The sequence below is a fragment of the Ursus arctos genome, chromosome X, assembly GCF_023065955.2.
Source record: "Ursus arctos isolate Adak ecotype North America chromosome X, UrsArc2.0, whole genome shotgun sequence".
Classification (NCBI taxonomy): Eukaryota; Metazoa; Chordata; class Mammalia; order Carnivora; family Ursidae; genus Ursus; species Ursus arctos.
Window position 1 is genome coordinate 17,326,753 of NC_079873.1, and position 23,631 is coordinate 17,350,383.

General features: G+C 43.3%; 1 protein-coding gene across 2 annotated transcripts in view; it reads right to left on the reverse strand.

The window, feature by feature from the left end:
• The window catches only part of SMPX (small muscle protein X-linked), a 52,965-nt gene extending 33,173 nt beyond the window's left edge, over nt 1-19,792 (reverse strand). Inside the window, exons 1-3 of one of the 2 annotated variants that reach the window (XM_044377580.3) lie at nt 19,459-19,792; nt 15,753-15,810; nt 3,798-3,884 (exon numbers count right to left, since the gene is read on the reverse strand). In XM_044377580.3, coding sequence (XP_044233515.1) covers nt 3,798-3,884; nt 15,753-15,791 — 126 coding nt within the window. In that variant the 5' untranslated portion in view covers nt 15,792-15,810; nt 19,459-19,792. Of the gene's footprint in view, nt 1-3,797; nt 3,885-15,752; nt 15,811-18,408; nt 18,430-19,458 lie in introns of those variants that run through there. The other variant, XM_044377581.3, reaches the window with a different exon arrangement.
• Nucleotides 19,793-23,631: the final 3,839 nt, after the last annotated feature.

Consider the following 23,631-nt stretch of genomic DNA (forward strand, 5'->3'; position numbering starts at 1 on the left):
TCTCTGGCCCCAGGAGGAAGGTGTTGGAGGAACATTTGATCACCGTGGCAGCCACAAGAGCACGCCTCTCTGATCAGTTTTCTCCCGGTAGGGTAATGAAATGACTGGCCCCAGCTGCTTCGCCCTGCAACCTGCCCATCACCGCGCTGAGGTCACATTTCCCACGGCTGCCTGTGCCCAATGACTGAGTGTCACAGGATCCTAAGGCCAGCCCGTTCCTGGGAGACGAAAGACTCCTGGGGAGGAACTTCGGCTCGAGAATTTTCCTTAGAACAGCAATGAGGTCTAAGAGGTTTCACCCCGACCCTCTGTCCCACTCTTCTTCACCCACATCACCCGTCTAGCCACCCTCCCATTCTTCCTTACATGTGGTTTCACCAATAAATATTCTGCATGTCTAAGCCCATCATTGTGCCAGCTTTTTGGAGTCCCCAAACTAACACAGTCGCAGCATGGGACTGGCAGGGCTTCATGTGCTCAGCCAACAACTGGGTGAACCAATACATTTCTGGGGAAAAGGAGGAAGAAACCACATGTTTGCCTCTGGTTCAAGCCCTAGGCCCATACTTGTTGCCAGCCTAACCAGGCAGACCCATGACTTAGGCATGAAAGCTAATGCTGGGCTTTGCTCCCATCTGGCCTCTATGTCTAGTTCTCAAACTGTCTAGAACCTAAAGGAAAAGGGAAGAAACTGTTCAAGATTCCCAGCCTTTAACCAATTATTTGGTAGGCATGTCCTTTATAGAATTGCCTGTTTGAGTAGTGAGTAGAAATATAAAATATTGAGGTGCTGTTCTTCTACTAAGGGCTAATGGTTTTTCCTATAGTCATTTTCTTTGAATCTCGGCACAGGGGCGTGTGGGTGGCTCCGTCATTAAGCGTCTGCCTTCGGCTCAGGGCGTGATCCCGGCGGTCTGGGATTGAGCCCCACATTGGGCTTCTCCGCTGGGAGCCTGCTTCTTCCTCTCCCACTCCCCCTGCCTGTGTTCCCTCTCTCGCTGGCTGTCTCTCTGTCAAATAAATAAATAAAATCTTTAAAAAAAAATGAATCTCGGCACAGCACTGATGAAAGAGCTAACGTGTCTCCCACACAAAATGATAAAGTAATTCAGTGTAGACTGTACCTGTTGTAAATATCTGGAAAATATTGTTTCCTCAGGCCAACGTACAGAGCCATAGGATCAGCTTCCTTTTATCACGCACACACATTCATCATTTATAAATGCAGATTTAGAAGCCATCATTAAAACTATTAAATATCCACTTGGAGGACTAGGTATTCGAAAATGTTCTTTGCTAGGCTTTTGGAAAGAGGTTTGAAACAAGGCTATAAATTGGGTTTTTTTTTTAAATATGTGTAGCAGTGAAATGAAGAATGTTTCCTCACTTATGAATGTTCCCATGGTTGTTAGGTGGGTAGATCTTAATAAAGAAGCATGAAGAAGAAAAATGTTTCTAATTCCTTCTGTTAAGTTCCTGGGTACGTCACATTCACTGTGTTTGTAATATCAAAATATGCTATTTTGGCACGTTGACTGCATAAAGCCAATGTGTGTAGTTATGCGTCTATGTGCAAAGACTTATTAGGGAACATACATGGATAGAGGATGATAATATTTAATATTAGGCCCTTTCAAGTTATTAAAACCTCAATACACTTAAGACTTTCAGCACTTGATTTGGCATGGTCACATATTGGAAATATATAACCACTGGAAATTGTAAGTGGATATATTCAATAAGTAGACATGACATTGACTCAGGAAGGGGTTAATGGTGGGGCATATTCTTAACTGAATCTTCTCTCATCTTTTTAAAAAATGGGAATTGGATCCCATTTCTTCTAAAATTTATTGTAAGAATTAGAATAAATACAGGCATGAGTAAGCAGGGCTCCAGATGGCTCCATTTGACAAATACATAGTACTTTTTTTTTTCTTCTGTATGTAGATATTTGAATTGAAAAGGGACAAGGAAGACATTCTTTGATTGAAATAAAGAGAGCTCGAGAAAGGGCTTATCAGCCCCAGCACCTTTATCAGTTTCAGGAATGGCTGTTGTCAAGGGAAACATTCCCCTGAGGGGTGACAGAGCATTTGTAAAATTTGGGAAAATGGTGAACTGTTTTCCAGCTATCTTGCCTTCATCTCCCCCTTTACTACCAGACACCCTACTGAGTTTTCCCGGAACCTCACCTCTGTGGAGTCATACAGTCCGCTGTGCTCGTTCGTGGTCACACACTGAGGACTTAGTAATAACAGCAAACACTTACACTGCTAGCTGTTCTAAGTTACACATGCTAACTCATTTAATCCTCACACCAGCCCTATAAATCTGCTAGTATTATCCCCATTTTTTAGCTAAGGAAACTGAGGCCCGAGGCAGGGAGGGAAGGAGTAAGAAACTTGCCCCTGGCCTCCCAGCTAGGAAGGAGTGGACTGGAATTAAATAGTGTGTTTGCAGCTTGTGAAGGGACAAGGTGGAGAGGGAAATAACAGAAAGTCCCAACATGCTATTTTCTGGCTTAATAATGATAGAATTACAGTCAAAAGAGAGATTTGGGAGGCAGAGTGGAGGCTTGTCAATACCCTTCAAGTCACTTCAAGCAAGCAGCTGCCTTGTCTTACCTAAAAGATGGGCCCTGCTTGTAAGGATTTGGCTGTAAGGCCTCTGTGTCGAGCACATGCCAAACTCTGGCTGCGCTGAGCACACGGACGCCGTGCCCCAGCTCCCTGAGCAGAGCAAAGGGCTCCCAGAGACCCAGCCAGAGCTCACAGGCCTTGTCAGATGGCCACAGGCTGATCCTGGCTTTCTGCTGGGGTACATCCTCTTCATATATGAGACAGTGTCAGGATTGAGATGGGAGAGCTACCGGCTGTGACCGAGGTGGCCTGTTGTGCTCAGGGATGATACGTTATGATCTCCATTTTATACAGTCATTATCTTAATGCAAGGCTAGGCAACAAATCCCAAAACTAGGTACATAAGCAATTCCAGGTTTGCAAACTAGATAATTTTTTTCAGAATCGGACCTTCCAGGTTTCATCAGAAAAGTCACAGTTGGTGAAGGAATGCAGACATTTGGGGGGGGTCTCTATTTAATGCATTTACTCATTTTAGCCTCCATTTCAGCCAAGTGGGCAGTCTGAATTTGGAGAAGAGGTAAAAATTTGCAGGAAAAGAAGACAGAAATTGATCGGCTCCTTTGCAAAGTCCTCTTTTCAAAGGAAATACCCAGAGATTGGGGCTTTTTGTTTGAATCCACAAGTAATTTAATGTGCTTATTACCTGAGCTCCCACTGGGGTTTGTCACTCATCAGAAGCTATACTAAAGACATCCTGCTCAGTTCAGTATAAGCTCCAAGGGAAACCTTACGGAGCTAGTGACTGTTGAGAGACCAAGAGCATGTGAGAGGCTATTCTCCGCCCCCCCTGCCCCGCACCACCACACACACTCATACACACACACACACACACACACACACACTCTCTCTCTCTCTCTCTCTCTCTCTCTCTCTCTCACTCAATCAACAAACTACATGTCAAACTCAGCATCTTTAAGTAACTGTGCCAGGCACTTAAAGCGCTGAAGGGAAGGGAGGAACAGTGTGTTTCATGGCTAAGTAACCAAGACAGTCAAAGAAATGTGTATACTATGTGGTGACTCCCTGACCCACGTCCATTCATACCTTCCTTGTCCTGGGGAGCCGACCCTCACCTTGCCTTTGCCCCCCCCCCCAGTCAGGAGTCTGGAGGGGAAAGACAGGGCTGAGCTCTACCAGCTAAGTTTTCCTCACCTCCTCTGTTTCCGGAGTACACTCTTTTCTTCTGGGAGGTTGCCCAGCTCCCGGCCGAAAGGCTCCCATCGGGATGTTGATATTTGCCTAAAAGAAAAAAGCAGGAAAGATTTTGCTCTAAAAGGGTATAAACTTGCAATGACACGCAGAGACCATAATCATTACAAGGAAAAACGCTCTGAAAAGTACATCTTTAAAGCTTTTTACATCAAGAAAATTGTCCTAATGACAGGACAAAAATATGCAAAGGAAAATTTTATTTCCATTTATTACAAATTTCTGGAACTCATCCTTAGGTCTGTGCAGTGATTTCACAATTCCCTGTTGGATAGAAGAATTTCAAGACAGTTTGTTCTGGCTGTTGCCCTCCTATGGTGCTTAATATTTTCCTCTCCCTCAGATGAGGAAGGAACACAGCAATAGGAAAGGAGGAAACATCATCCAAAGACGCCATCCCACACCTTAGCCCTCCTTCAGCTTCCTTCAGATTCACCCTAGGAGAGCTGCATTCACACTTCCTAAACCACCTGCTCCTTTCCATAATGTCCTATGACTGTTCCAGCACTTCCTGAGGTCTCTCCATAATTGACACTCCTCTGCCTTCTCCCCAACACAGCACTGTGTGCGTCAGTGTGTAAGGAGAGATCTGGAAAGTCAAGTTCATTGGTGTCACACTTCATAGATTCTTGTTCTTTATTAAGATAACATGTGGGGTGCCTGCTTGTGCCCCCTCTCTCTCTCTCTGACAAATAAATAAATAAAAATATTTTTTTAAAAAAGCACAGATTCTTTAAAAAAAATTTTTTTTTAAGGATCACCTGGGTGGCTCTGTTGGTTAAGCATCCGACTAGATGTAGGCTCAGATCATGGTTTCAGGGTCGTGAGATCAAGCCCCACATCAGGCTCTGTGCTGGTAGTAGAGCCTGCTTAATATTCTCTCTCTCCCTCTGCTCCTCCCCACCCCCAACCGTGCTCTCTCTTAAAAAAAAAAAACTAACAAACAAAAGCGTTTTTTTAAGGTAGGAGGTAATTTTTCCACTTAAGATGAAGTGTTGCCTTATGAGTAATTGGATATGTGGACTTGAAAAGTTGAAATTGCACTTTGATGTTATGCATGAAAATGATGCCTGAGCAAAGGGGACAAAATATTTTACTACCTTATGATACGGTTTGGATAATTTTGGTGCCACATGAAACAAAATTATTAGGAACTGTAGTAAGGTCCATTTGGAACTGCCTGATAGGAGCTCTGTTGCCAGGGGAATGTTTTACTCAGGACACAGGAAATATCCGGGGTCCATGTCCATCTGCAACATGACAGATCTGTGTTCTCCCAAGAGCAGGGAGTGATCCTAGGGTCTTTCAGACTCCCTTTCCTGCTAGGATAATGCTGATCCCACAGAAAGGAAACAGATCCGAAGTGTTCATGGAGGGTGTCAAAAGGGGTACATCTCCATTCCTAGAGCTAACAAGCCAAGAGTATTTTTATCAGCGTGTACTATATCTGCCAAAATACAAGTGCAGCACAATTGTAGAGGGAGGCGGTTTGGAAAGTCTAAGGCTGAGCCTTCTATGCTATTCCTCTGCCTCATGGAGATATCAGGTCTTATATGGTAGCAAATATGGTAGCATACTTCATGAATTTCAAGATGCACCTCTTTTAATATCTCTGAAATCAAAATGTGTCTTATAACCAGTGGTTTCTTAAATTTTTAATTGGCACATTTGTTTTATTTTTCAGCAGGACATAACATAATGGCATTTTACAACTGGCAGTGTCTTAGACTGGATGAAATATCATTAGGGTCCTGAAATAAGATGAAAACCATGTAAGTAAGACCCACAAACGATTATCTATATTGAAGTAATAACTATCTCCATTGCTACAGTTTGATTGGAAAAGGGGGAAAAGTAGATACAGGAACTTTGGGGAGAAGGTTAACTGGCTAAAAGTTTAATTAGATCATCACTACCCTGACCCATTTATTAAGCATGTACAGAAGGCATCTTCCTAATGGTGAGTTGAAGTTCACATACAGTTTCTGAAAGACTTGGTTGCTAAACTAACGTATTTGATGAAGTGTGCATGCTCTATAGTGGGTTGTCGCTTTCAGTAAAGGAACCCATAAGATCATCCAGGATAATGTATCCAGTAAAGCACATGCTATGGGAATACCACCTTTTCTTGCTCAGAGTTTAATTTTAGCAACGCGTGTCGCCTCTCCACGGTAAACGGGTGGCTTCTGCTAGTGCAAAGAGCCCAGTGCTAGGACTTGTTACAGATTCATGTCCTTGAAAAAGTGTCAGCTGTTCTGGGTCTCATCTTTCCCGTTTGTGATATGAATATTAGGCTTTGTCAGTGGTTGTCAAACCTTTCAGCTATGGAACCCTTCCTTCAAGTAAAGTGTTGTGAGAACATCTAAAATGCAAACTAGGTGGAGGTAGAGGTAGAGCTGCTCTGGCTAAGGCGGGAGGGAGTGCGGAACCCCATCTGCTTCCCCCAAACCCTGGGCCACGAGCAGTTCCTTCCAGCGGGGGAGGGGGTGCCCAATCTGACAACCATTGAAAGAGATCATCCTTAAATGGATGAGTATTGACATGTATTTAAAATGTTCGTTCTTCCCATTGTTAGGTTGTCTGTAATTTACTTTCAACTAGCATAGACCGCGTGATATTTTATATGTTCAGGTTGGTTTAAACTGCAGCTCTAGAGAATTCTACTACTCTAAATGGGAGTTTATCCTCGTAGCGTGGTGAGTAGGTGGTAAAATATCTTTAAGACCACATTCCCATGGTTGCTACTCCAAGTCGTTCTGTTAGCCATCTGTCCATTAACACCTGAGGTTTTGATGTTTGAACAAATGTCAAAAGTAGGGGAAATAATGACATGAGCATTAGAAATGGCTCTTGTTGAAGAAATCAGAGGAGGTTAGGGTATGTAGATTGGTTGGAATGTTTTGGAGACAATCCCTCCCCCGTGCTAACAGAGTCTAAGAATCTGAAAGCCTATAGATTTGCATCTTCAGAGACTGAGCTCGAGGAGGGATCCCTAAATGGGCCTGTCTCCAGCCGTTAATAATGAGGATTTCCAGCTGGGTGCTGCCAACAAGGGGCACAGAATCCCCACCTGCCTCATGTGAGCCTTTTATGTGAGGTGACAGTCACTTGGAGCACCAAGGAAACAAGAGCTGAGGCTTCCTGGAGCTCACGGACAGCCTGCGTAGACGGTTTTGTGCCGGCTTGCTAACGAATGTGTGTTTAACAAACGTCTGTTCATGTGGCAGAGTTGGGTTGAGACTGGCTTTCATCTTAACCCAGTGCGAGGTTGGGGATAGTAACTACTCCCCCGGCCATCCATCACGTGCTACCTTAGCCACCCCCAAACCCTGATTCAGCCTAGGTCCTACAGCCTCACAACAAACTGCTGAGGAAAAAAACTGAGCCTCGAAGGTAGATGTCACACAAAGAGTTCGAGGAAAAGCCAGGATTCCAAATTGCAGCTGCCTGACCTTGGGGACAGACCTTTTCACTCTGTCAAGCCCTCTCCAAAGAGCTCTTTTTACTTGACCAAAGTGAGGTCTAACCACTCTAAAATGCTCTAAACTGGCGCAAAAATTACAGGCTTACACTTTGAGAATGGCCTTGGAAAAGGGGCACAGTAAGTGGATAATTCCAAAATAGGTGTCAAACAAAAGCCACATTGAAAAATGAGCCATTAACTCACTGACTTGATGCTTTTTCATCTTTAAGGCATCACTCAAGAAACCAGGAACCTAAATGGATTTTTTGACAGCAAATATTGACAGGATCCAAAGCAGCCCAAGAATGCGTCAAATATCTAGTCATTAATGTGCACCTGAAGGGAGTGTCAGAAGAGTGCTTTGTAAATGATTAGAGACGTTTCATTAATATAATTGTAGGGTGGTGATATTTGAGTGACAAATTATAGACTAAATTATAGCCATAAGAAAAATTCCTTATAACTTGAATTTGATAGAAATACATAGACCTTAGCTCTCTTCTTTATTCTACGGCCAGAGAATTGTGTCATATTCTTGTTTTTCACTGACTCACTGTGTTAGAACGCAAATAAAACACCTTTCAATAATTCATTTTTCCATCTGCAAATTGGGTACGGTATTCACTATTCTAAAAGGATTTTGCATATAAGGTACATTTTTATGAAAGAGAATGGAGTCAGTCCAGGTCACTGATGTTAGACTTGCTCTGTGTTGAGGTGACTCCCTATCATTGATGTTATTAGACTTTTTCTAGGTTTGTTTATTCTATAAGGTCGGACTTCTTCCTTCTCTTTATGACTCTGTATAAATGCACAGGAGACAAGCTTTTGTTTTTCCCTTTTATAACACATTCCTTTGGATTTCTTTTCCTTCCTTGAGTTTTATTCATCTTAGATATTTTTAAATATGCCCCTGACGCAACAAGCCCAGCGCATCGCTTTCCCAAGCTACACATAATTTGTTACAGCCTCAAAGTTGGGAATGGAAAAAAATCTACTAGATCTTCTTTTGCCAGAACAGGATACAGTTCCCTGATAATGGACCTATCTGATGTGAAATGAATACTACACTTGATCTCACCAGGTGAAGAAAAGTAGAAAGAATTCCCTGTAAGTTAATTCCACTACTCCCTTAATTATTTGTATTGTTCTCCTGCTTGGCTCCAGGCTTTGAGCCGGAGGATTCTGGAAACAATACGCCCTCCACAGCCACTCCTGTGTGACTTACAATGGAGTGACATCTTCTTTCCCCAGTGGGTTGGATTCTGATAGCCGCCTGCCGCAGGCTACCTTCAATCCCTATCCACTTTGCTTTCCATAGCCAGTGTTCTCTCTCTCTCCCTCCCGGTCCTCCCTGTTGGTGCCCACTCTGTCTCTCCTTTTAGTGTTGACACTTTTGGAGTTTCCTCCCATTGCATATTTGTTTCAGATAACCCCACCACCACCACACACACACACACACACACACACACACACACACACACACACACACTGATTTTATCCTTAGTTTTCAAAGGTCTCCAGCTGCTCCTGCCAGAATCTATAGCCGCCACCACCCATGCCATCCTCCCAGGCCACAGGCAGAGGAAACCCTACAGGGTTGCATTTTGAAGTATTTCTTTCTGCACTTCCCTATTCTTAGTGTCCTAAACCTTCTCTGAATGGAGCAGGACATGACCTTTTGAGATTTCTAGCATCTTCATAGAACACTTTCAGAAAGAGGTTCCTCAATAACTAATTAGAAAATGAGATTATTTGATTTGTTAGCCTAAATTAAGAGAGACAGATGAACCTAACAACTAAAATACAGTCCAACCTATTTTAAAATACAATTCTATATCACTAGAATTTAACTTCTTTGTCTTTAGGGATTCTCGAAATCTGGAAAGGATTCAGAACATACACAACTTACCCTCCCAACACAACCTTGAGAAATTCCCACTCAGCCACTGTCCATCACCCATGGTGTTTCATACTGAAAGGCTTTCTTCTCTCTCTCTCTCTGTTCTCATCACTTTGCTCTTTTCAGTAATATCCTTAATGACTCAACTGTAGTCTTGTTATCCAGGGAAAAGCAGATTTCAAGAATGCATTATGGCTATTAAGATAATGTGTACAATTGGTTGAGGGCAGGCCATATATCTGAGGTATTTGTAAAGGTCAGCCTCAAAAAATGACGTCTTTTCGCCAACATATAGACTACTCGCTTCGTGTTACCAATATGGGGCCCTGGTCAGAGCAGCAAATATTATCAGCTGAAGGTAGCACTGAACCCCTTCTAGAGTCAGTCTGTTAACATTCAACTTCTGGCTACATGTTAAAGAAACCAGGGTTAGAAATGATAAACACTGTATTATAGTAGTTTATATAAGAAAGAAGCAGATCCATGATCAAAGAAAAGGCCTTGACTCTACATTAAAACAAGTGGCAAATGAAAGTTCATTTTTAATTTTTAAATTTTTTTTAAAAATTTTATTTATTTACTTGACAGAGACAGCCAGCGAGAGAGGGAACACAAGCAGGGGGAGTGGGAGAGAAAGAAGCAGGCTCCCAGCAGAGGAGCCTGATGTGGGGCTCGATCCCAGGACTCTGGGATCACGCCCTGAGCCGAAGGCAGACGCTTAACGACTGCGCCACCCAGGCGCCCCTTAATTTTTAAATTTAAATAAGATATCACAAAACCACACTGAGATACCACCTTACGCCAGTTAGAATGGCAAAAATAGACAAGGCAAGAAACAACAATTGTTGGAGAGGATGTGGAGAAAGGGGATCCCTCCTACATTGTTGGTGGGAATGCAAGTTGGTACAGCCACTCTGGAAAACAGTGTGGAGGTCCCTTAAAAAGTTAAAAATTGAGCTACCCTATGATCCAGCCATTGCACTACTGGGTATTTACCCCAAAGATACAGACGTAGTGAAGAGAAGGGCCATATGCACCCCAATGTTCATAGCAGCAATGTCCACAATAGCTAAATCGTGGAAGGAGCCGAGATGCCCTTCAACAGATGACTGGATTAAGAAGTTGTGGTCCATATATACAATGGAATATTACTCAGCTATCAGAAAGAACGAGTTCTCAACATTTGCTACAACATGGACGGCACTGGAGGAGATAATGCTAAGTGAAATAAGTCAAGCAGAGAAAGACAACTATCATATGATTTCTCTCATCTATGGAACATAAGAACTAGGATGATCGGTAGGGGAAGAAAGGGATAAAGAAAGGGGGGGTAATCAGAAGGGGGAATGAAACATGAGAGACTATGGACTATGAGAAACAAACTGAGGACTTCAGAGGGGAGGGGGGTGGGGGAATGGGATAGACCGGTGATGGGTAGTAAGGAGGGCACGTATTGCATGGTGCACTGGGTGTTATACACAACTAATGAATCATCGAGCCTTACATCGGAAACCGGGGATGTACTGTATGGTGACTAACATAATATAATAAAAAATCATTAAATAAGATATCAAAGGAAGGTATGTATCATTATATTATTTTTAGCTTTAACGAATGTATTTGGTTAAGTGGTCAAACGTGGGTAGTGATAGTTAATTCCTTTGTGCCAAGGATCGTCACGTATCTGGCGACCTTTTTAAACTAGAAATCTGTTCTGTTCTACACATGGATTGGGTAGCAATGGACAAGTTCCCATAAGAGACCACACACTAACAATGCATAACCATTCCTTTAAAATGTCTAATAAGGGATGCCTGGGTGGCTCAGTCAATTAAGCGTCTGCCTTCAGCTCAGGTCATGATCTCAGGGTCCTGGGATCGAGTCCCTCATGCGGCTCCTTGCTCTGCGGGGAGCCTGCTTCTCCCTCTGCCTGCCGCTCCCCCTGCTTGTGCTCTCTCTCAAATAAATCAATAAAATCTTTAAAAAAATAAGATGTACAGTAATAGTTAGGTTCAGTTTCACAAGCAGCTTGGTTAAGTGAATTAGGCAGAGAGGTGGTAATTCAGTGGCCATGGCTGTTTGTACTTTGAGACCATGCTTGTCACCAAGTCACTTTACTTTGTACTTTTCACTGCCAGCCAACTTAGTTTAAGATGACTTTAATCAGGGTGGGCTATTAGCTTCTTCCCTAAAATGCTGACACTCTTTCTAAATGTCACTTGAGGTCTTAAAAGGGAGGACCCAGCTTGGTACTTATGATTACCCGTTAAGGCGGTCCACCCACTCCTCCATCCTCACTCTCTGTGCCAGGGTGGGGGTGGTAAGTAATGAGACTACAGAATGTTGCCGAGTGGTTCCACACATGGGCTTTGGGATCAGACAAGTGAGTGTTCAGGTCCTGACTCTCCTACTTACAAGCTGTGCGATCCTGGGCGAGTTGTTTCACTTCTCTAACCCTTCCATTATAATCCATGGAGCTCTCATTGCACTGAGTCAAGTACATAGTAAACCCTGAAGAAAGTGTGACTATTATTATCATCTAATAATGAACTTTCGAAGTTATTCTCAGGAAGTTCATAGATTATTAGAAGCTACACAGAGGCTTGGAGGCCATATAATGCAACACCTTCCCTTTGCAGATCATGGGGACCAGAGGGGTGAAATCACAGAGCAGAGCTAAGACTAGGGCACAGGACTCTTTTCCATTCAACCATGAAGTTCTCAGATCTCATGAGAGAGGACAAATAATACTCAGCTCACTTTGGTCAACGGTGGAGAAAAAAAGCCAGTGATGACCCAGAGAACATTGGCTCTGGGTGGGCTGAGGCCCTAGGGAGGCCCATGGTGGTTTCCAAAGTGGGTGTGTTCAGGAGGAAGGGGAAGGACGGGCAGGGGCTGCCGGTGGCCAGTGTCACTTGGTCTCATTAGAGGGACTTGCAGAGCAGATCACCGATGGGATTGGATTTCCCAGCAGCTCTAGCATTCCCCACCTGTCCTGTCAAATGCTTTCATCTGAAGGGATCAGCCCCACTATGCTGAGTGTGCTGATGTTACCTTGGTTGCAACTGCATCCCCATCAACAGTGCGGTTTAACAAGCAGCCTGGAAAGTACAGAATGAAGGCCAGTAAACTATGGCCCGTGGACCCAATCCAACCTGCCACCTGTTTTTATAAATAAAGTTGCATTGGCACACAGCCACACTCGTTCATTTATGTATTGCCTATGTCTGCTTTTGTGCTATAATGGCAGAGTTGGGTAGTTAGAACAGAGACCCAATGATGTGCAAATCCTAAAATATTTACTATCTTGCCCTTTTTTAGAAAGATTGGCTGACATTTGGTATACAGCCTTATAGCTGCTTAGGAGACAAAGGCCCTGTCCAGGCAAAGGAAGGATCAACTGATTCCTTCAGGATATTTGTATGTCCCTGGCATAAATGTGATTTCATTAGTACAACTGAAAAAAAAGGTCAACTTAGAATCCCCTTACAATTCAAAGGCCACCTTTTCGATGCAGGTATGAAAGACATGTGTCCAAGTCCTCTAAGGGTAGGCCTACTTCTTGGCCTCCCTGTCAGTCTGGGCCATGGAGGGGATGGAACCAGTTGAAGAGAAACCAAGGCCATTCCAAGGGTGAACTAAGGTCACCAAGTGAGTGCCAGGCAGAGATTTGTAACCACGTGGCTCCATGTTGTCTGATGCACATAGGTGCAGTAGTTCAACCATCTAAATGCCGAACGGTTTTAAGTATAGCTGACGGTGGCGTAAGTTTGCTCAATCCAGACAAAATAGAGATCTAAGTCATTATTTTCTAGAAGTTTGCACTGCAAAGTACTATGTTGCAAAATACTCATTTGGAAGTTCCTGTATGTTTAGAAAACTCTGCCTACATCACCACTTTCTTGAAAATATACAGAGCCATTAGCAAGTTATGGACTCTGAGGAATCCTGCAGTAAAGATCCTATTCAACTTCACTGAATTTAGTGTTTCCCAAACACTTTATCACAGAACCCTTTAATTAACAAACGACATCCCATAAAACTGATATTCCAAGAGACACACTTTGGGAACTGTTGAACTAGATGACGGTAATGATGGTGATGATGACAATGATGACTGATGAGTGATGATAACAGCTAATATTTATTAAGCAATTACAACGAGCCAGGCACTGGCCTAAGCATTCACATGTATTAACTCATTTAACTCTCAACCCTATGAGACCACTACTGTTATTAATTCCCCACTTGATAAATGAGAAAACCAAGGCACAAAGAGGATAAACACCTTGCCCAAAGTCACACAGCTAGTAAGGCCTGGAGACGACAAGCTCCTCAAACAGAGGGATCAGGTATCAATTCATCTTTGCATGGCCTGCACTTTGCACAGTGCCTGTCACAAATACCCAGGAAACGACAGTTGAACTGCTTTGGTAATAAGATCCTAATAAAAAGCAGAAGCAACTAGAACATATTGAATAGGGCATTTAACATCTTTAAGTGGTATTTAAACAACGAGGGCCCTCCTCATCATTTGGGGTTTCTGTTTGTTCCACACATGACTCTACCCTAGATAATGTTACTACTATAAACCATTTTTTATAGTGTAACCATTGTCATATTTTATTTAATAGACCCCACTTTAGGTTAATGAAGAGATGATAGAAAAATATCAGATAGTGCAGATCCTATTTAGCCACGAGAAATAATACTTCATTTGAAGGTGCATTAAATTAGGCTTTTTGAGTGGCATAAAATATATTGAAAGAGGCAAAACCACATCCATAAGGAAGCACTCTATTGCCTTTGTTGGTAAAGTGGATGGAATTTTTTAAATGCAGTAAAATAACAGTTACTGAGAAGAGTCCATAGCAGCTTTTTAAATATTAGAGACCTAAAAATATATCAAGGTCAAAATTAGTAGATAAAATACTGGTGAATTTTCGGTGTAGATTTGAGGGAAGCCAGAAAGCACTAAAGAAGAAAAATCAACACACTTGCAGCTTTAAAAGGAAGAGAGGCAAAGACAGCCTGAGGAAAGACTATGTTTTTGTGTCCTGCAAAATAAAAAGGAAATTTTATGTATAGCACTTTGGGAGCTTCGAATGCAGTGATTAAATGGTATTATTTCTCATCACATTAACAAAGAACATTCCTGAATGATAATTATTATGATAACAGTCGACACTTAATGAGGGCTTCCTGTGCTGTTTTAAGCAATTTGTATGTGTGGCTCTAGGACGTGAACACTGTTATCATCCCCATTTTACAGATGTGGGAAGAGAGGCAGAGAGAAAATAATTTTCCCATGATTCCACACCAGTATGGATTAAGGATTCAAACTCCAGTAAAGAAGGCTCAAAGGCTCAAGGATGCCACAGGTCTGGGAGGCAAAATAAATTCCACTACCAATGTCAAGGTATGTCAGAGATTCACTAGGTGGATGCAAAAGAGCCAAACGTGGCAATGTGGAGTTGGATCCTTGCCAATAGGCTCTTCTTTGGTAGTTCGTTCAATGACAAGTTTCCAGGGGTTGTAATACATCTTGCCACTTAAGAAGCCCATCCACTTAAGACTGTGCGTTCGTCTTGACAGGTGAAGATCTGTCCTTCCACCCACCTCTACCACTGGCATGTCCTAGGATTTCTAACCCCACAAGCTGGCCACATGCACACCCCTCCAAAATACGGTCAGTCACTTAAGTTTATGCTGTGATGGTACATCCAACCCCAAATATTCAGGAACTGTGCCCCATGTCCTGTGGCATTCAGAAAAGTCCAGGGAAAAAGTTCAACCATTCCTTTAGAGGTAGCACAGATGACTCCGTGTCGATGCAAGAGAAAGATGGAATTTTACGATAAAGCATCCTGCCTGGCATCACAACGTGGGAGCCATTTGAGAGTTAAACACAGAAACCTTACGAGAATAACAAATTAACTATGGAGTAAAAACGGATACTGAAAGTTATCTTCATAATTGTATTTGTGCTCCAAAATGCCTGTTTCCCCCTCCCCTTTTTGGGGGGTGACTCTTAAGTCAGTTGAAGCAACCAAACAGTTTATTTTCTGGGAAGGCATGAGGAGATACAACAGCAGCCAGACTTTACAGGATACATACCCAAGCCTTAAAGAAGGACACTTGACAAGAAAAGATATGTTCTAAACAGATGCGTCAACAAATTCAGTTAGATATAAAAATGGAAAGTGAATTTTTAAATTTGTATCAAGCATATCAAATACATATACATCGAAAAACATATCAAAAAACTAAACACTGCTATTTTGTAGGCGGTCAATTAATTCTCATTCATAACTTTGTCTCACAATTCAGCACAGGTGAACAAAACCAGCTTCTCCCTCCTCAGTTGTACCTTCCCAGCTTCAGATCCTGTCTCATTTGTGCCCTAAGAGTCAGTCTTTTCTTGAAGTGAATTACCACGTTAGGGGTGAACAATCGCAAAAGGTCTGATTTATTAAGCGAACAGGCTAGGAGTCGCAGAGCTGATGTTAAAATGCAAATACGCCTTACTTACCTGGATGGTTCTGACATTGGAAACCGGCTGTTTCGACATATTCACGGGGTCTTAATCCCTAAAAAAAACAAGTGAGAAACTGTTAGAGGTGGCGGCATTCAGATTCTCCGGCTTGATAAATTAGAACTTAACTCATGATTCAACTGGGCAGTCACCCCTTTCAGTGGCTCTATATTCTTTCAGTCTCAGTTTCTGAAGTTACTTAGAGACTCTCCTTCCCAATGCCTCGGGGAGAGGGAACACTAGAGCGCCCGGATAAATCATTCAGGAGGAGAAACGCTGAGATGCCTCGCCCCTGATCGAATGATAGGCAATCAGAAACTTGAAAGGCCCTATCATCTCCTTGCCTGCCCTCCTGCCCCCACTGCGGAGCGCAGCAAAGCAAAGAGGTTGTGGGAATAAAACACCTTTGTTTGGGGCCTCGGAAGCTCTCCGCTTGAAACTGAACTTCTGATCTGAATGAGCTGTTGCCAGGGCTGCGTGGCAGCCCATTGGGAGCTCCTCCTTTCCATTGAACGCCCAAAGAGAAATGGCCTGGACTACGATCTCACTACTGCGCCACCTTCGGCTCGCGGCGCACGTGTCTGTTCCACCCGGGGCCCTGGGAAACGCTGTGAGGACGGCGCCACATCTGCCCGCTCTGGGTGTCCGGGGCCCGGGCTCTGTAAACCGAAGCAGCCACAAGCCTCACCTGTCCGCTTTGCTTTTAACGGAACAGCCTCAGAAGGCCAATGAGGATTTACATGACTGTGTCGTTTCCCCAAGATGTAGCAGGGCTTCCTTCCCAAAGGACTTGTGCTTTCTTTCACGTGGGGAGACCTTAGAGGTGACTAGTGACCAAGGTTTGCTGGCGCAAGGGGGACGGAGAACAGCCCGGCTCTGGCCTGTTATTGCATGTATAAAGATTGTCATAGCTGGGTCTATGAAATGTTGACAGGCCCAACGGAAAAAGTTGAAAATTCAGCGAACGGAAGGAAGCATGCTGCTATTTAAACCCAAACTGTAAAATGGGTGACTGACTTTCCTCTACTGCCTGGTGTAAATGCATGTGCTAACCTGTGAGCACATGAACACAGGCAGCGGTGTGGGCGTTTGTGACCCGTTCTGTGTCACGTGGCCCGTGTCACTCAACATTTCTAGGCCCTTTTCCTCTTCCTTAAATTTTACCTGATTCTTAGGTTGTGGTGAGAATCAAAATGACATAATGTTCCCAAAACTGCCTCGGGAACTCTAAAGGATGCAAATATTGATTATTTCGTGGCGATTGTCCACAGCTCGTGACTTTTTAGTAATTTACTGACCTACAGCTTCAAGTACAGAGTAAAAATTGAGGTAGTGACAATGCCCCTCACCACTTTACATATCAAAGATCTGAGAACTCTGACAAACATTGTTTTTGAGATCTTCAAAGTTGTAGGCTCTGTCATACGAAGTTAAGCAATTACATAATTGTTTAAAAATCTCTAATATATATAACTGTAAGTCTTTGGAGTCACACACATGAAAACAATGAGTTTTTTTTTAAGTTTCACCGGCATGTTTTGGTAATATATAGATATAGATAGCCTCCATCCAGAAGGGTCGAGGTAGAATTATTTTTGCTTTGGCTAAAAAGTTAAAAAGCAACAACAAATTGAACACCTAGGAGTGCGTTTTTCTCTATTATATGTTTCAGATAGATTCTATCTTTCCCACAGTGTCAAAGAGTCAATGAAGGCTTTTTAATTTTCAGATCTAGGATACACAGTTCAATATCAAAAGGAAAAGCTTGGTAGTTTAATTTTTAATGTTTCTATTCCTCAAGAGCTATTAGAAAGCATGCAAAGCAGTAATTCTCACAGGACTTTAAACATCTCAGCATATAGTTTTCTCTGTGCATGTACAGCTACAGTTTAAGCAACAGCACTTGGCAACTTACAAGAAGTTAGTATACATCGATTTGAAATGTAGGAAGTAGGAAATTTCTTTTGTTACTACAAAAGCATGTTGAAATGTAAAAAAAAATCAAGCAATGAATAATTGTGTTATTTATATTGCATTGATTTTTTAAAAATTAGGCTGATTTCGTTTTTCACTAAACTATTGGATCGCTTTGTTTTTTGTGGACCTCTGAGCCCAAAGAACAGATAGACCGTGGGCCTCATCTCCTGTATAGTCTTGGTATAATCTCATTTGCATATGAATTCCTTCTGAACACATATGTCAATCTGCAATAGAAACATCTTTAGAAAGTCGATCAGATCCCAGCTCTCATTCCTTGCAAACAGGCTATATAACATTTGTGTAAATCCGTCCTGCAGCCGTTCCCGCTGTCCTCATTATTCGCAGAGAAATCAGGGCAAAGCACACTGATGAATAAAAATAGACAGTGTTCCCTGGCTGTTTCCCTGGCCCTGCATTCACCTCCGTTAGGGATGCAGTGTAGAATGCACCTTCCTTCTTTATCTGCATGCCTCGTCCCGCGACCAAAAACGACAGCTATGTCGTAGATGCACAACTCTACTCACAGCTGACCACAGCTTTTCATCCGAAGAGGTACCCTTTAAAGTACTCTATTACTGTGTGTCCTGGTTCTGGCTAAAATTTGGAAACGTGGAAAGTTTGACAAGACATCTATTGACTTTTCCAAAGCCTATACTCTAATGGAAATGCTTACCGGCTTAGCAGAGTTGTGTTGGGTTTTCCTGGAAGATCTGCAAGTCAGTGGGGAACTTTACTAGTCTGTGTGCTGAGTCATATACAGTATACCTCTGCTGGTTTTGTGATTGGGCAGCACCTAATATCTGACTTCTAAATAAGACTCTTTCACTTACTAAAAATTTGTCAACATTAATATCACTAATTTAATAAGGGATTCAGAGTAAAATAAATCAATATTTGGATGGAAGGGGCTTTGTTTGTTCTTTTTAAAGGTCTATTAAATGGCTAAAGCTCAATCTCAAAGGGAATTATCTTCTGTCCTGCAGCTAAAAATAATTCCTGAGAAGGGTGTAGAAAGATGTTCAGCTGTCTGAACTGACTAACTCCTTATTCACTTTGCCTGAAATATGCCGAGAGGCAGGAGGCACTCATCATTGCCGGGTCTCAGAACGTGGTGCCCACGCAGAGACAAGTGCTGCCCTCCACCCTGCTGGGTACAGGGAACACAGTGACCAAAGTGGGGCTTCCAAAAAGATGGTTTTGTCACGTTAATCGATCTGTGCATTGATAAAACTTAATCATTGAGGCCAAGCCCGGTGCTGAGGGAGAGGGGAAAAGAATTTTAAACTTGTACTGGGTAACAATAATTTGCATTTAGGTAAATCAGAGAGCTAGCATGATAGCTTTCTTCTGCCACAAATTCTCCTGATTATTTCTAGGCTTCCAGCCCGAATTGGTCTGCAGCTGACTGAGTGTAACCCTGGCCATAAGAATGAAAATAACATAATGTTCAGGGTCACAGTTATCCTATGTGGACGGTGGAAATTTTCTTAATGTCACAATCAGTGAAAGCTACTTTTAGTTCAATATTCTTTCAAATAGCCCCCCCCATACACACACAGTTTCTAAAACAGAATCAGCAACACCACCAATGAATAGTGAATTTACAAGGAAGCTACATCCACTAGTTACAAGCCTACAAAGTTATAAGTAGTCATTTCAAGTTAGGTATCAAGGAAATTTCCTTCAGAAAGCCCAGCTGCCCGAGCTGGGTCCTCCTGCTTACCTGCTCTACGTATTTGTTTACTGCCTAAAGAAAGTCCCAGGCAGCCAGGTGCAAGAATACGAGGCTCCTCAGAAGGTGGAAGGGACGCCTGGTGTCCTCTGAGCTGTGATCTCAATTCCGGTGCTTTGCATGTGGCTGAAATAGCTCAAGTGCTCCGTGCCTCACTCAGTACTGAGAGCTGCTCCCCGCTCGGGGCTGGAGGGAAACTCGGTTTAAGGCTAAGTGTTAAAGAGAATTCCTGTCATAGCTCACAGTTGTTCTTCCTAAATATAGAGTTTGATACAAGCCATATACTGGCTGCCTCCGTAAGGCTTGACCGTGCTGAAAGCAGGGCTCAAATGTCAGCCGGAAGGTGGCTACGGAATCTTACTGCCCTCCTAATCTTCCAGAAGATGCTGGCTGTGCTTTCTCACATGTTCTGAGGGGGCATGATGAAGTTTGAAAAGTAGGAAAAGTTTCTATCTTTAGCATTACTACCTGGAGGCCAGAAGATGAGGAGCGTTCAATAAAAATTAGAGAGAAGCAGCATGGCCCTGAGCTTCTTAGCAGGGGCAGCGACATCAAGCACTTTTTGAGTCCTAGCTTGGTCACTTAGGAGCTCTTAAAATTCTTTCATGATCAACATTCAATAAATGCTCACCAAACGATAATTATTATATTATGTTGAACTAGAAGACATCACCCTTTTTGTAGGTCATAAACGGTCCCAGATCGTTCCACTCAAATGTGGTGCCAGGGCCGCGTCCTTGCTGTCTGCTCTACTGCCTCTACTGGTGACAAAGACTTTGATCACAGAGCACAGGAGACAACAGCACAAAACAAAACAAAGAGGAAAGAGCTATTTTAAGTACGACAGGGGCCAGGACCAGGTATGAGGCAGAACACTCTTTAAACAGAACGCTGCCAAATCCTAAGGCATGTGCTTATTTTCTTTGTTTTGGTTTGGTTTGGGTTTTTGGCGGTTAAGGAGGGTTGTTTTTTTCTTTTTCCTGTGCTCATCATTTTTAACAGTGCTTTTATTAATCAATTCATTTACTTTGCTTCTTCAGTCTCTGAAACTATCTTTACGTAGAAGTCCCCTTCAGCAGAAGGATCAGACAGAGTGAGCACACTTATAATTCATCCATTGGATGAAGGTGACTCCATGTCTGAGTCCCTCACAGTGTGGTCAGCCACTGAACCACCACCAGCAACCATCTCCTCCCAGTCCTCTCGTTGCGTGAGGAAAAGAAGTTCCGGTTCATATGAGCCCCTGAAGTCATGTTTCTGTTCCCTGCAGCTGAACGCATTCCAAACTGAAGCAACTAGCTTGTTTTCGGGTTGGTGAAAAGAAAAACAACTTTCTGTAATTAGGAAGGCAGCAGATAATTGTGGTTCATGTCAGTTTGGAGCTCACTATTCAGTTCTATTCATGTGCTGCTTAAAAGAATCTTTAAAGTTCATGGGGCTCCTGGGTGGCACAGTCAGTTGAGCATCTGACTCTTGGCAGCTTGGGTCGTAAGATCAAGCCCCTGTGTCCAGCTCCACGCTGAGATGGTCTGCTTGAGATTCTCTCTCCCTCTCCCTCTGCCCCTCCCACTCGTACTCTTTCTCTAAAATAGATAAATCAATCTTTTTTCAAAAAAAAAGAATCTTTAAAGTTCAGTTTAAACATCATGCTTTGAGATGGTCTGGCACCAAAATGAGTTATTTTTCACTGGGGAGAGAATATAGTGACCACCTTTGTATTTCCCCAGCTGTTTGGCTACTCTTATGTGTTCAGAGTTCTTCACCAGACAGTACGTGGCATCACTCCATGGACAGACAATAACAAAGAGCCATTCTTGACTCCTTGCCCTGCAGTCAGCACATAAATTCTGCCACAGTCCTTTTGCCTTCCGTGACCCCTCAGTAGCCAATGGTGTCATATACGTCAAGGAAAGGGCAATGCCTTGTACACCGGGCTGGCCCGACCTGGGTGTGGCTGCCTCTGTGGGAAGAACTTGAGGTGAGTGGCATTATCGGGGCTCCTTTGGTTGTAAGTGACAGAAACTCGAAGAGAATTAGTGTAAGCCAAGAGGGGGTGTGGCCGACGCTGTTGATGCCTTTCTCAATATCACCTCTGCCCGCCTGAGTTTTCCTGCAGCTATAGACAGTTCCCAGTACACTGTCAGCCTCACACATCAAAAGCCTGAGTCTCTCTGCCTCTCTGCACCGGGGCTCTCTCCAACTCCAAGACAGGTCGCCTGCGTGCACTGCAGGCATGACCCATAAGTGCCAGGGAGCAGACACCCTAGGAACAAACCTCAAGCAATGGGGATGGTGGTAAATGTCCCACCTCCCGTCCTCTGGTAGACTGATTCCTCGGTGTGGTCTACAGTTTCCCAGGGGTCCCAGCAGAATTGAGCCCCAGTGGCTCACAGTAGGAACCTGCTCACTAATATACCCTTTTGGCTTTCTCTTTTCCCTTTCTCACATCCCCACTCCCTCACTTGTGTTCTCTGGGGTCATCACCCAAATACACTGCCTACAGCCAAGTCCTTGTATCCATGTCTGGCTTTGAGACAATGCAAACCAAGACAAAGAGGTTCATTGGAAAAGTTTCGTATTGTGGCAGGGGTGGCAGTGACCCTCAGAGATAACCAGAACCGAGAACTCAGACCTCCCTAGAGAGTGCCAAATCTATTTCTCCTACTCCAGTTTTTAAAATCCCAGAGTTCTGATTGCCCCCAGCCTAAGTCAATCACCCAACTGCTGGCCAGGGGCAAGGTCACCTAGCATAGAGGAGGCCACTGGGGTTCACATCTGCAGATGAGGTTCTTTCCAGAGAGGGGAGTAGCTGTGAGCTGACCAGCTGGGGTCTCCCGGAAACACCAAGAAGCCAAATGCTCGTCTTTGACCTCCTGCCACAGCCCCTTGCCATTTCCGCTACCATTGTCACTTCATCAGTTGAAGGCCCCTACATAACAGAAGAAGCCCCAGGCACACACCAACACATAACTGGATTGGTGAGTGACAATTAACTGGAACCAAGGGGATGGACACAACGTGAGTCCATTTCTCACTGGGGGGAACAACCGGAAGGAGAGGGAAAAGAAATAGTGTTTGAGTATGGGAAACAGTGCTGGCCACTGAGTGGACAGCTTGAGACCTTTGGGAATATTTCAGTGGAGGTCACCAAAGAGGCGCAGGGTGAGGGATTGTTGGCAAAAACAGAATTCACCTAAGTCATTCCTGCCTGCATGCCTTTATCTCTCGTCCAGTCCAGTCCAACAGCAGGAGGATCTCTAACACCTTAAGTCCATATAGCCCTCGCTGAGCTGCAAAGCATTTTCATTTGTGTTACTTTACCAAGTCCTCCCAAGAACTCCATGGGTTAAGTGCTATTATTCCAATTGTATGGATCAGTAAGTCAAGGTTCAGAGTGTTAAAGCAGAGCCAGTTATCCCCAAGTTTCTACTCTCATATTTAGCTCTCTCCTATTATACCACAATGATTTCAAGGAAACACATTCACACGCAAAGCCCCACATAAGCACTATACACACAGTTATCAGTTAGGATGCATTGGCTGCAAGTAATGGAATAGCAGAGTAGCAGCAATTCAATGAGTAAAGTCGTTTAGTCATCTCACAAGCCTAGAAACCTGAAGGGAGGTAGTTCCAGATTGGGCCAAAAATTTTATTAAGTCAAAAAGCCCCAGGCAATTTCTAGTTCTTTACTACTCTCAGCAAGTCAGTTTTTCATCCTCCTGTTTCTTACTTCCTGTTCCCAAGATGGCTGCCACAGCTCCAAAAATCAGGATCTTGCACTAGCACCCAAACGAGAAGGAACAGCAGGGATGGTGAGAAAAGAGGCTTTCCTCCTCTCAGGGAAGACACTCTCCCAGAAGCCCCAGCACACTCCCCCTTACACTTCGTTAGCTGGAACTAGATCTCATGGTTGCAAAGGAGAAATGAGAAAATCTTCATTTTATAAATAACAAAAGACCTCAAAAAATGTAAAGTCACATGACTAAGAAGTGTCTGTGTCGGAACCCTAATTTAGGTCTTTAGTCTCCGAATTCCAGAGGTTTCTGCTTGTTCCTTTATATGCAAGCCAACAGAAAAAGCCAGGCTGCCATAAATAAATAAACAAACAAACAAACAAACAAACAAATAAATAAATAAAGCAAGCCAGGCTGCTCATTCCATTG